This window comes from Heptranchias perlo, chromosome 2, assembly GCF_035084215.1.
Source record: "Heptranchias perlo isolate sHepPer1 chromosome 2, sHepPer1.hap1, whole genome shotgun sequence".
Lineage (NCBI taxonomy): Eukaryota > Metazoa > Chordata > Chondrichthyes > Hexanchiformes > Hexanchidae > Heptranchias > Heptranchias perlo.
This window is the reverse complement of record NC_090326.1, coordinates 170,253,161-170,265,780: the sequence shown is the minus strand read 5'-3', so window position 1 is coordinate 170,265,780 and position 12,620 is coordinate 170,253,161. Positions and strand designations below refer to the sequence as shown.

The following is a 12,620-nucleotide window of genomic DNA, read 5'->3' as shown; positions in this document are numbered from 1 at the left end:
GATCCGCCCTCGATCCGCTCTCGATCCTCTCTCGATCCGCCCTCGCTCCGCCCTCGATTCTCCCTCGATCCTCTCTCGATCCGCCCTCGATCCGCTCTCGATCCTCTCTCGATCCTCTCTCGATCCGCCCTCGATCCGCCCTCGATCCTCCCTCGATCCTCTCTCGATCCGCTCTCGATCCCCCCTCGATCCTCTCTCGATCCGCTCTCAATCCGCCCTCGATCCTCTCTCGATCCTCTCTCGATCCGCCCTCGATCCTCTCTCGATCCGCCCTCGATCCTCTCTCGATCCTCCCTCACTCCGCCCTCGATCCGCCCTCACTCCGCCCTCGATCCTCTCTCGATCCGCCCTCGATCCTCTCTCGATCCTCTCTCGATCCGCCCTCGATCCTCTCTCACTCCGCCCTCGATCCTCTCTCGATCCTCTCTCACTCCGCCCTCGAGCCGCCCTCGATCCGCCCTCGATCCGCCCTCGATCCGCTCTCGATCCGCCCTCGATCCGCCCTCGATCCTCTCTCGATCCGCCCTCGATCCTCTCTCACTCCGCCCTCGATCCGCCCTCGATCCGCCCTCGCTTCGCCCTCGATCCGCCCTCGATCCACCCTCGATCCGCCCTCGATCCGCTCTCGATCCTCTCTCGATCCGCTCTCGATCCGCTCTCGATCCTCTCTCGATCCTCTCTCGATCCGCTCTCGATCCTCTCTCGATCCGCTCTCGATCCGCCCTCGATCCGCTCTCGATCCGCCCTCGATCCTCTCTCGATCCTCTCTCGATCCGCTCTCGATCCTCTCTCGATCCTCTCTCGATCCGCCCTCGATCCTCTCTCGATCCGCCCTCGATCCGCCCTCGATCCGCTCTCGATCCGCTCTCGATCCGCCCTCGATCCTCTCTCGATCCTCTCTCGATCCGCTCTCGATCCGCTCTCGATCCGCCCTCGATCCTCTCTCGATCCTCTCTCGATCCGCCCTCGATCCTCTCTCGATCCGCTCTCGATCCGCTCTCGATCCGCCCTCGATCCGCCCTCGATCCTCTCTCGATCCTCTCTCGATCCTCCCTCGATCCTCTCTCGATCCTCTCTCGATCCGCCCTCGATCCTCTCTCGATCCTCTCTCGATCCTCCCTCGATCCGCCCTCGATCCTCTCTCGATCCTCTCTCGATCCGCCCTCGATCCTCTCTCGATCCTCTCTCGATCCTCCCTCGATCCGCCCTCGATCCTCTCTCGATCCTCCCTCGATCCTCTCTCGATCCTCTCTCGATCCGCCCTCGATCCTCTCTCGATCCTCTCTCGATCCGCCCTCGACCCGCCCTCGATCCTCTCTCGATCCTCCCTCGACCCGCCCTCGATCCTCTCTCGATCCTCCCTCGATCCGCTCTCGATCCGCCCTCGATCCGCCCTCGATCCGCCCTCGATCCTCTCTCGATCCGCTCTCGATCCGCCCTCGATCCGCCCTCGATCCGCCCTCGATCCGCCCTCGATCCGCTCTCGATCCCCCCTCGATCCGCCCTCGATCCGCCCTCGATCCGCCCTCGATCCCCCCTCGATCCGCCCTCGATCCTCTCTCGATCCTCTCTCGATCCCCCCTCGATCCGCCCTCGATCCTCTCTCGATCCTCTCTCGATCCCCCCTCGATCCGCCCTCGATCCGCTCTCGATCCCCCCTCGATCCGCCCTCGATCCGCCCTCGATCCGCCCTCGATCCGCCCTCGATCCCCCCTCGATCCGCCCTCGATCCTCTCTCGATCCTCTCTCGATCCTCTCTCGATCCGCTCTCGATCCGCTCTCGATCCTCTCTCACTCCGCTCTCGATCCGCTCTCGATCCGCTCTCGATCCGCTCTCGATCCGCTCTCACTCCGCTCTCGATCCGCTCTCGATCCGCTCTCGATCCTCTCTCGATCCGCCCTCGATCCGCTCTCGATCCTCTCTCGATCCGCCCTCGATCCGCTCTCGATCCGCCCTCGATCCGCTCTCGATCCGCCCTCGATCCTCTCTCGATCCGCCCTCGATCCGCCCTCGCTCCGCCCTCGATCCTCCCTCGATCCGCCCTCGATCCCCCCTCGATCCGCCCTCGATCCTCCCTCGATCCGCCCTCGATCCGCCCTCGCTCCGCCCTCGATCCTCCCTCGATCCGCCCTCGATCCCCCCTCGATCCGCCCTCGATCCGCTCTCGATCCGCTCTCGATCCGCCCTCGATCCGCCCTCGATCCTCTCTCGATCCGCTCTCGATCCGCTCTCGATCCGCTCTGGATCCTCTTTCGATCCGCTCTCGATCCGCTCTCGATCCGCCCTCGATCCGCCCTCGATCCGCTCTCGATCCGCCCTCGATCCGCCCTCGATCCCCTCTCGATCCTCTCTCGATCCGCGCTCGATCCGCCCTCGATCCGCTCTCGATCCGCTCTCGATCCTCTCTCGATCCGCTCTCGATCCTCCCTCGATCCTCTCTCGATCCGCCCTCGATCCCCCCTCGATCCTCTCTCGATCCTCTCTCGATCCGCTCTCGATCCTCTCTCGATCCTCTCTCGATCCTCTCTCGATCCGCCCTCGCTCCGCCCTCGATCCTCCCTCGATCCTCTCTCGATCCGCCCTCGATCCGCCCTCGATCCCCCCTCGATCCGCCCTCGATCCTCTCTCGATCCTCTCTCGATCCGCTCTCGATCCGCTCTCGATCCGCTCTCGATCTGCTCTTGATCCCCAATAGGCCAGTTCCAGGAAGCGATTCAGCAGCTCGAACAGGAATTGCTGCTGTTGACGATGCGGAGAGACGTGATTGGCTGTGGGGTCGCGCACCGGATGATTGGCGAGTGTTTCCTGGAGCTCAGAAATTGGGAGGCTTCCCTGAAGGTAAATTAGTGACAGAGAGAACGGGCTCGAGGTGTGAGCAGAGAGTGAGAGAGCAACACTCTTACCTTGACAACTTTGGCGAGGTCATTGAACTTTTTCCGATGTTACAGCAATGTCCTGGGAGTTAAGCTCCTGGCATTGTCCTCCTCAGTGACCTCTTCCCATTGCGGGTGGAGGTGTTACCTGGAAGAGGTTTTTTGCCCCCTGGGGGAAAGAGGACCTCCCTCCTCCTGTCCACTGCCCTGACCAGGACCTCAAGGCAGCCTCAGAGAACCTTGTTGCTCTCTCAGTGCTTCCTGCAGCAATTTCTCTCCTTTCAAGCTTTTGTCCGGAGCCAGAATGCAGCCTGCACTTGAAGAGGTGCTGGCTGCCTTTAAGGGGTGTCAGAGACACCCGATATCGGGCGGAGGGTCAGAGGGTGGTGAATCTTTGGAATTCTCCACCCCAGAGGGCTGTGGATGCTGAGTCGTTGAGTATATTCAAGGCTGAGATCGATAGATTTTTGGACTCTCGGGGCATCAAGGGATATGGGGATCGGGCAGGAAAGTGGAGTTGAGGTCAAAGATCGGCCATGATCTTATTGAATGGCGGGGCAGGCTCGAGGGGCTGAATGGCCTACTCCTGCTCCTATTTCTTATGTTCTTACTTGTGCAGCCAATGAGTAGCACGGGTAGTACTGGCTGCAGCCCTGAGTCATGTCATGATATTGAGCTGGAAGCACGAATATTATTTGCGGTCAGGGACAAGGCTAACAGGTGTTGCCCTGCTGGCCCCGTCCCCCTGTTAGCCCCTCCCCCACTCGCCCCTCGCCCCTCCCCCACCGCTCGCCCGGCCACCCCATTCACCCCGCCCCCGCTCACCCCGCCCCTCCCCCACTCGCTCCTCCCTCCACTCACCCTGGCCCCTGGTGATGGGCCTTCTTGAACCGCTGCAGTCCGTGTGGTGACGGTTCTCCCACAGTGCTGTTAGGAAGGGAGTTCCAGGATTTTGACCCAGCGACGATGAAGGAACGGCGATATATTTCCAAGTCGGGATGGTGTGTGACTTGGAGGGGAACGTGCAGGTGGTGTTGTTCCCATGTGCCTGCTGCCCTTGTCCTTCTAGGTGGTAGAGGTCGTGGGTTTGGGAGGTGCTGTCGAAGAAGCCTTGGCGAGTTGCTGCAGTGCATCCTGTGGATGGTACACACTGCAGCCACGGTGTGCCGGTGGTGAAGGGAGTGAATGTTTAGGGTGGGGGAGGGAATGGGTGCTTACAGTGTATTCCTGTATTAATTACACTTCGGTCTGACGGGTCCAGACTCCACAGAAGGTTCCATTCCTGTAAGTGACGTGTCCATTCCTGTCAGTGACGTGTCCATTCCTGTCAGTGACGTGTCCATTCCAGTAAGTGACGTGTCCATTCCTGTAAGTGAGGTCTCCATTCCTGTAAGTGACGTGTCCATTCCTGTAAGTGAGGTCTCCATTCCTGTAAGTGACGTGTCCATTCCTGTCAGTGACGTGTCCATTCCTGTCAGTGACGTGTCCATTCCTGTAAGTGAGGTCTCCATTCCTGCAAGTTACGTGTCCATTCCTGTCAGTGACGTGTCCATTCCTGTCATTGACGTGTCCATTCCTGTAAGTGAGGTCTCCATTCCTGTAAGTGACGTGTCCATTCCTGTAAGTGACGTGTCCATTCCTGTCAGTGACGTGTCCATTCCTGTAAGTGAGGTCTCCATTCCTGTCAGTGACGTGTCCATTCCTGTCAGTGAGGTCTCCATTCCTGTAAGTGAGGTGTCCATTCCTGTCAGTGACGTGTCCCTTCCTGTAAGTGACGTGTCCATTCCTGTAAGTGACGTGTCCATTCCTGTAATTGACGTGTCCATTCCTGTAAGTGACGTGTCCATTCCTGTAAGTGACGTGTCCATTCCTGTCAGTGAGGTCTCCATTCCTGTCAGTGAAGTGTCCATTCCTGTAAGTGAGGTCTCCATTCCTGTAATTGACATGTCCATTCCTGTAAGTGACGTGTCCATTCCTGTCAGTGAGGTCTCCATTCCTGTCAGTGACGTGTCCATTCCTGTAAGTGACGTGTCCATTCCTGTCAGTGACGTGTCCATTCCTGTAAGTGAGGTCTCCATTCCTGTAAGTGACGTGTCCATTCCTGTAAGTGAGGTCTCCATTCCTGTAACTGACGTGTCCATTCCTGTCAGTGACGTGTCCATTCCTGTAAGTGAGGTCTCCATTCCTGTAAGTGACGTGTCCATTCCTGTCAGTGACGTGTCCATTCCTGTAACTGACGTGTCCATTCCTGTCAGTGACGTGTCCATTCCTGTAAGTGAGGTCTCCATTCCTGTAAGTGACGTGTCCATTCCTGTCAGTGAGGTCTCCATTCCTGTCAGTGACGTGTCCATTCCTGTCAGTGATGTCTCCATTCCTGTCAGTGACGTGTCCATTCCTGTAAGTGACGTGTCCATTCCTGTAAGTGACGTGTCCATTCCTGTAAGTGAGGTCTCCATTCCTGTAACTGACGTGTCCATTCCTGTCAGTGACGTGTCCATTCCTGTAAGTGAGGTCTCCATTCCTGTAAGTGACGTGTCCATTCCTGTCAGTGAGGTCTCCATTCCTGTCAGTGACGTGTCCATTCCTGTCAGTGATGTCTCCATTCCTGTCAGTGACGTGTCCATTCCTGTAAGTGAGGTCTCCATTCCTGTAAGTGACGTGTCCATTCCTGTAAGTGACGTGTCCATTCCTGTCATTGACGTGTCCATTCCTGTCATTGACGTGTCCATTCCTGTAAGTGAGGTCTCCATTCCTGTCAGTGACGTGTCCATTCCTGTCAGTGACGTGTCCATTCCTGTCAGTGACGTGTCCATTCCTGTAAGTGACGTGTCCATTCCTGTAAGTTACGTGTCCATTCCTGTAAGTGAGGTCTACATTCCTGTAAGTGACGTGTCCATTCCTGTAAGTGAGGTCTACATTCCTGTAAGTGACGTGTCCATTCCTGTAAGTGAGGTCTACATTCCTGTAAGTGACGTGTCCATTCCTGTAAGTGAGGTCTCCATTCCTGTCAGTGACGTGTCCATTCCTGTCAGTGAGGTGTCCATTCCTGTCAGTGACGTGTCCATTCCTGAAAGTGACGTGTCCATTCCTGTAAGTTACGTGTCCATTCCTGTAAGTGACGTGTCCATTCCTGTAAGTGAGGTCTACATTCCTGTAAGTGACGTGTCCATTCCTGTAAGTGAGGTCTACATTCCTGTAAGTGACGTGTCCATTCCTGTAAGTGAGGTCTACATTCCTGTCAGTGACGTGTCCATTCCTGTAAGTGACGTGTCCATTCCTGTAAGTGACGTGTCCATTCCTGTAAGTGAGGTCTACATTCCTGTAAGTGACGTGTCCATTCCTGTAAGTGAGGTCTACATTCCTGTAAGTGACGTGTCCATTCCTGTAAGTGAGGTCTACATTCCTGTAAGTGACGTGTCCATTCCTGTAAGTGACGTGTCCATTCCTGTCAGTGACGTGTCCATTCCTGTAAGTGACGTGTCCATTCCTGTAAGTGACGTGTCCATTCCTGTCAGTGAGGTCTCCATTCCTGTAAGTGACGTGTCCATTCCTGTAAGTGAGGTCTCCATTCCTGTCAGTGACGTGTCCATTCCTGTCAGTGACGTGTCCATTCCTGTCAGTGACGTGTCCATTCCTGTAAGTGACGTGTCCATTCCTGTAAGTGACGTGTCCATTCCTGTCAGTGAGGTCTCCATTCCTGTAAGTGAGGTGTCCATTCCTGTAAGTGAGGTCTCCATTCCTGTAAGTGACGTGTCCATTCCTGTCAGTGACGTGTCCATTCCTGTAAGTGAGGTCTCCATTCCTGTAAGTGACGTGTCCATTCCTGTCAGTGACGTGTCCATTCCTGTAACTGACGTCTCCATTCCTGTCAGTGACGTGTCCATTCCTGTCAGTGAGGTCTCCATTCCTGTAAGTGAGGTCTCCATTCCTGTAAGTGACGTGTCCATTCCTGTCAGTGACGTGTCCATTCCTGTAAGTGAGGTCTCCATTCCTGTAAGTGACGTGTCCATTCCTGTAACTGACGTCTCCATTCCTGTAAGTGACGTGTCCATTCCTGTCAGTGAGGTCTCCATTCCTGTCAGTGACGTGTCCATTCCTGTAAGTGACGTGTCCATTCCTGTCAGTGACGTCTCCATTCCTGTAAGTGAGGTCTCCATTCCTGTAAGTGACGTGTCCATTCCTGTAACTGACGTCTCCATTCCTGTCAGTGACGTGTCCATTCCTGTCAGTGACGTGTCCATTCCTGTAAGTGAGGTCTCCATTCCTGTCAGTGACGTGTCCATTCCTGTCAGTGACGTGTCCATTCCTGTAAGTGAGGTCTCCATTCCTGTAAGTGACGTGTCCATTCCTGTCAGTGACGTGTCCATTCCTGTAATTGACGTGTCCATTCCTGTAATTGACGTGTCCATTCCTGTAAGTGACGTGTCCATTCCAGTAAGTGACGTGTCCATTCCTGTCAGTGACGTGTCCATTCCTGTAAGTGAGGTCTCCATTCCTGTCAGTGACGTGTCCATTCCTGTCAGTGAGGTCTCCATTCCTGTAAGTGACGTGTCCATTCCTGTCAGTGAGGTCTCCATTCCTGTAACTGACGTGTCCATTCCTGTAAGTGACGTGTCCATTCCTGTCAGTGACGTGTCCATTCCTGTCAGTGAGGTCTCCATTCCTGTCAGTGACGTGTCCATTCCTGTCAGTGACGTGTCCATTCCTGTCAGTGAGGTCTCCATTCCTGTCAGTGACGTGTCCATTCCTGTAAGTGACGTGTCCATTCCTGTCAGTGACGTCTCCATTCCTGTAAGTGAGGTCTCCATTCCTGTAAGTGACGTGTCCATTCCTGTAACTGACGTCTCCATTCCTGTCAGTGACGTGTCCATTCCTGTCAGTGACGTGTCCATTCCTGTAAGTGAGGTCTCCATTCCTGTCAGTGACGTGTCCATTCCTGTCAGTCACGTGTCCATTCCTGTAAGTGACGTGTCCATTCCTGTCAGTGAGGTCTCCATTCCTGTAAGTGAGGTCTCCATTCCTGTCAGTGACGTGTCCATTCCTGTCAGTGACGTGTCCATTCCTGTCAGTGACCTGTCCAATCCTGTAAGTGACGTGTCCATTCCTGTCAGTGACCTGTCCAATCCTGTAAGTGACGTGTCCATTCCTGTAAGTGACGTGTCCATTCCTGTCAGTGACGTGTCCATTCCTGTAAGTGAGGTGTCCATTCCTGTCAGTGAGGTCTCCATTCCTGTAAGTGACGTGTCCATTCCTGTAAGTGACGTGTCCATTCCTGTCAGTGACGTGTCCATTCCTGTAAGTGAGGTCTCCATTCCTGTCAGTGACGTGTCCATTCCTGTCAGTGACGTGTCCATTCCTGTAATTGACGTGTCCATTCCTGTAAGTGACGTGTCCATTCCTGTCAGTGACGTGTCCCTTCCTGTAAGTGACGTGTCCATTCCTGTAAGTGACGTGTCCATTCCTGTAATTGACGTGTCCATTCCTGTAAGTGACGTGTCCATTCCTTTCAGTGACGTGTCCCTTCCTGTAAGTGACGTGTCCATTCCTGTAAGTGACGTGTCCATTCCTGTCAGTGAGGTCTCCATTCCTGTCAGTGACGTGTCCATTCCTGTAAGTGACGTGTCCATTCCTGTCAGTGACGTGTCCATTCCTGTAAGTGACGTGTCCATTCCTGTAAGTGAGGTCTCCATTCCTGTAAGTGACGTGTCCATTCCTGTAAGTGACGTGTCCATTCCTGTAAGTGAGGTCTCCATTCCTGTAACTGACGTGTCCATTCCTGTCAGTGACGTGTCCATTCCTGTAAGTGAGGTCTCCATTCCTGTAAGTGACGTGTCCATTCCTGTCAGTGACGTGTCCATTCCTGTAACTGACGTGTCCATTCCTGTCAGTGACGTGTCCATTCCTGTAAGTGAGGTCTCCATTCCTGTAAGTGACGTGACCATTCCTGTCAGTGACGTGTCCATTCCTGTAAGTGACGTGTCCATTCCTGTAAGTGAGGTCTACATTCCTGTAAGTGACGTGTCCATTCCTGTAAGTGAGGTCTACATTCCTGTAAGTGACGTGTCCATTCCTGTAAGTGAGGTCTACATTCCTGTAAGTGACGTGTCCATTCCTGTAAGTGAGGTCTCCATTCCTGTCAGTGACGTGTCCATTCCTGTCAGTGACGTGTCCATTCCTGTCAGTGACGTGTCCATTCCTGTAAGTGACGTGTCCATTCCTGTAAGTTACGTGTCCATTCCTGTAAGTGAGGTCTACATTCCTGTAAGTGACGTGTCCATTCCTGTAAGTGAGGTCTACATTCCTGTCAGTGACGTGTCCATTCCTGTCAGTGACGTGTCCATTCCTGTAAGTGACGTGTCCATTCCTGTAAGTGAGGTCTACATTCCTGTAAGTGACGTGTCCATTCCTGTAAGTGAGGTCTACATTCCTGTCAGTGACGTGTCCATTCCTGTCAGTGATGTCTCCATTCCTGTCAGTGAGGTCTACATTCCTGTAAGTGACGTGTCCATTCCTGTAAGTGAGGTCTACATTCCTGTAAGTGACGTGTCCATTCCTGTAAGTGAGGTCTACATTCCTGTAAGTGACGTGTCCATTCCTGTCAGTGACGTGTCCATTCCTGTAAGTGACGTGTCCATTCCTGTAAGTGACGTGTCCATTCCTGTCAGTGAGGTCTCCATTCCTGTAAGTGACGTGTCCATTCCTGTAAGTGAGGTCTCCATTCCTGTCAGTGACGTGTCCATTCCTGTCAGTGACGTGTCCATTCCTGTCAGTGACGTGTCCATTCCTGTAAGTGACGTGTCCATTCCTGTAAGTGACGTGTCCATTCCTGTAAGTGAGGTCTCCATTCCTGTAAGTGACGTGTCCATTCCTGTAAGTGACGTGTCCATTCCTGTAAGTGAGGTCTCCATTCCTGTAAGTGAGGTCTCCATTCCTGTCAGTGACGTGTCCATTCCTGTCAGTGACGTGTCCATTCCTGTCAGTGACGTGTCCATTCCTGTAAGTGACGTCTCCATTCCTGTCAGTGACGTGTCCATTCCTGTCAGTGAGGTCTCCATTCCTGTAAGTGAGGTCTCCATTCCTGTAAGTGACGTGTCCATTCCTGTCAGTGACGTGTCCATTCCTGTAAGTGAGGTCTCCATTCCTGTAAGTGAGGTCTCCATTCCTGTAAGTGAGGTCTCCATTCCTGTAAGTGACGTGTCCATTCCTGTCAGTGACGTGTCCATTCCTGTAAGTGAGGTCTCCATTCCTGTAAGTGACGTGTCCATTCCTGTAAGTGAGGTCTCCATTCCTGTCAGTGACGTGTCCATTCCTGTCAGTGACGTCTCCATTCCTGTCAGTGACGTGTCCATTCCTGTCAGTGACGTGTCCATTCCTGTCAGTGACCTGTCCAATCCTGTAAGTGACGTGTCCATTCCTGTCAGTGACGTGTCCATTCCTGTCAGTGACGTGTCCATTCCTGTCAGTCACGTGTCCATTCCTGTAAGTGACGTGTCCATTCCTGTCAGTGAGGTCTCCATTCCTGTAAGTGAGGTCTCCATTCCTGTCAGTGACGTGTCCATTCCTGTCAGTGACGTGTCCATTCCTGTCAGTGACCTGTCCAATCCTGTAAGTGACGTGTCCATTCCTGTCAGTGACCTGTCCAATCCTGTAAGTGACGTGTCCATTCCTGTAAGTGACGTGTCCATTCCTGTCAGTGACGTGTCCATTCCTGTAAGTGAGGTGTCCATTCCTGTCAGTGAGGTCTCCATTCCTGTAAGTGACGTGTCCATTCCTGTAAGTGACGTGTCCATTCCTGTCAGTGACGTGTCCATTCCTGTAAGTGAGGTCTCCATTCCTGTCAGTGACGTGTCCATTCCTGTCAGTGACGTGTCCATTCCTGTAATTGACGTGTCCATTCCTGTAAGTGACGTGTCCATTCCTGTCAGTGACGTGTCCCTTCCTGTAAGTGACGTGTCCATTCCTGTAAGTGACGTGTCCATTCCTGTAATTGACGTGTCCATTCCTGTAAGTGACGTGTCCATTCCTTTCAGTGACGTGTCCCTTCCTGTAAGTGACGTGTCCATTCCTGTAAGTGACGTGTCCATTCCTGTCAGTGAGGTCTCCATTCCTGTCAGTGACGTGTCCATTCCTGTAAGTGACGTGTCCATTCCTGTCAGTGACGTGTCCATTCCTGTAAGTGACGTGTCCATTCCTGTAAGTGAGGTCTCCATTCCTGTAAGTGACGTGTCCATTCCTGTAAGTGACGTGTCCATTCCTGTAAGTGAGGTCTCCATTCCTGTAACTGACGTGTCCATTCCTGTCAGTGACGTGTCCATTCCTGTAAGTGAGGTCTCCATTCCTGTAAGTGACGTGTCCATTCCTGTCAGTGACGTGTCCATTCCTGTAACTGACGTGTCCATTCCTGTCAGTGACGTGTCCATTCCTGTAAGTGAGGTCTCCATTCCTGTAAGTGACGTGACCATTCCTGTCAGTGACGTGTCCATTCCTGTAAGTGACGTGTCCATTCCTGTAAGTGAGGTCTACATTCCTGTAAGTGACGTGTCCATTCCTGTAAGTGAGGTCTCCATTCCTGTCAGTGACGTGTCCATTCCTGTCAGTGACGTGTCCATTCCTGTCAGTGACGTGTCCATTCCTGTAAGTGACGTGTCCATTCCTGTAAGTTACGTGTCCATTCCTGTAAGTGAGGTCTACATTCCTGTAAGTGACGTGTCCATTCCTGTAAGTGAGGTCTACATTCCTGTCAGTGACGTGTCCATTCCTGTAAGTGACGTGTCCATTCCTGTAAGTGAGGTCTACATTCCTGTAAGTGACGTGTCCATTCCTGTAAGTGAGGTCTACATTCCTGTAAGTGACGTGTCCATTCCTGTAAGTGAGGTCTACATTCCTGTAAGTGACGTGTCCATTCCTGTCAGTGACGTGTCCATTCCTGTAAGTGACGTGTCCATTCCTGTAAGTGACGTGTCCATTCCTGTCAGTGAGGTCTCCATTCCTGTAAGTGACGTGTCCATTCCTGTAAGTGAGGTCTCCATTCCTGTCAGTGACGTGTCCATTCCTGTCAGTGACGTGTCCATTCCTGTCAGTGACGTGTCCATTCCTGTCAGTGACGTGTCCATTCCTGTAAGTGACGTGTCCATTCCTGTAAGTGACGTGTCCATTCCTGTAAGTGAGGTCTCCATTCCTGTAAGTGACGTGTCCATTCCTGTCAGTGACGTGTCCATTCCTGTAAGTGAGGTCTCCATTCCTGTAAGTGAGGTCTCCATTCCTGTAAGTGAGGTCTCCATTCCTGTCAGTGACGTGTCCATTCCTGTCAGTGACGTGTCCATTCCTGTCAGTGACGTGTCCATTCCTGTAAGTGACGTCTCCATTCCTGTCAGTGACGTGTCCATTCCTGTCAGTGAGGTCTCCATTCCTGTAAGTGAGGTCTCCATTCCTGTAAGTGACGTCTCCATTCCTGTCAGTGACGTGTCCATTCCTGTCAGTGACGTGTCCATTCCTGTAAGTGACGTCTCCATTCCTGTCAGTGACGTGTCCATTCCTGTCAGTGACGTGTCCATTCCTGTAAGTGACGTCTCCATTCCTGTAAGTGACGTGTCCATTCCTGTCAGTGACGTGTCCATTCCTGTAAGTGAGGTCTCCATTCCTGTAAGTGAGGTCTCCATTCCTGTAAGTGAGGTCTCCATTCCTGTAAGTGACGTGTCCATTCCTGTCAGTGACGTGTCCATTCCTGTAAGTGAGGTCTCCATTCC

At 53.2% G+C, this 12,620-nt stretch overlaps 1 protein-coding gene across 2 annotated transcripts in view; it reads left to right on the top strand.

The window, feature by feature from the left end:
* The window catches only part of LOC137300009 (tonsoku-like protein), a 343,926-nt gene that overhangs the window by 162,025 nt on the left and 169,281 nt on the right, over window positions 1-12,620 (top strand). For both annotated transcript variants that reach the window (XM_067969102.1, XM_067969095.1), the window contains exon 3: window positions 2,697-2,839. In XM_067969102.1, the coding sequence (XP_067825203.1) occupies window positions 2,697-2,839 (143 nt within the window). The remainder of the gene's footprint in view (window positions 1-2,696; window positions 2,840-12,620) is intronic.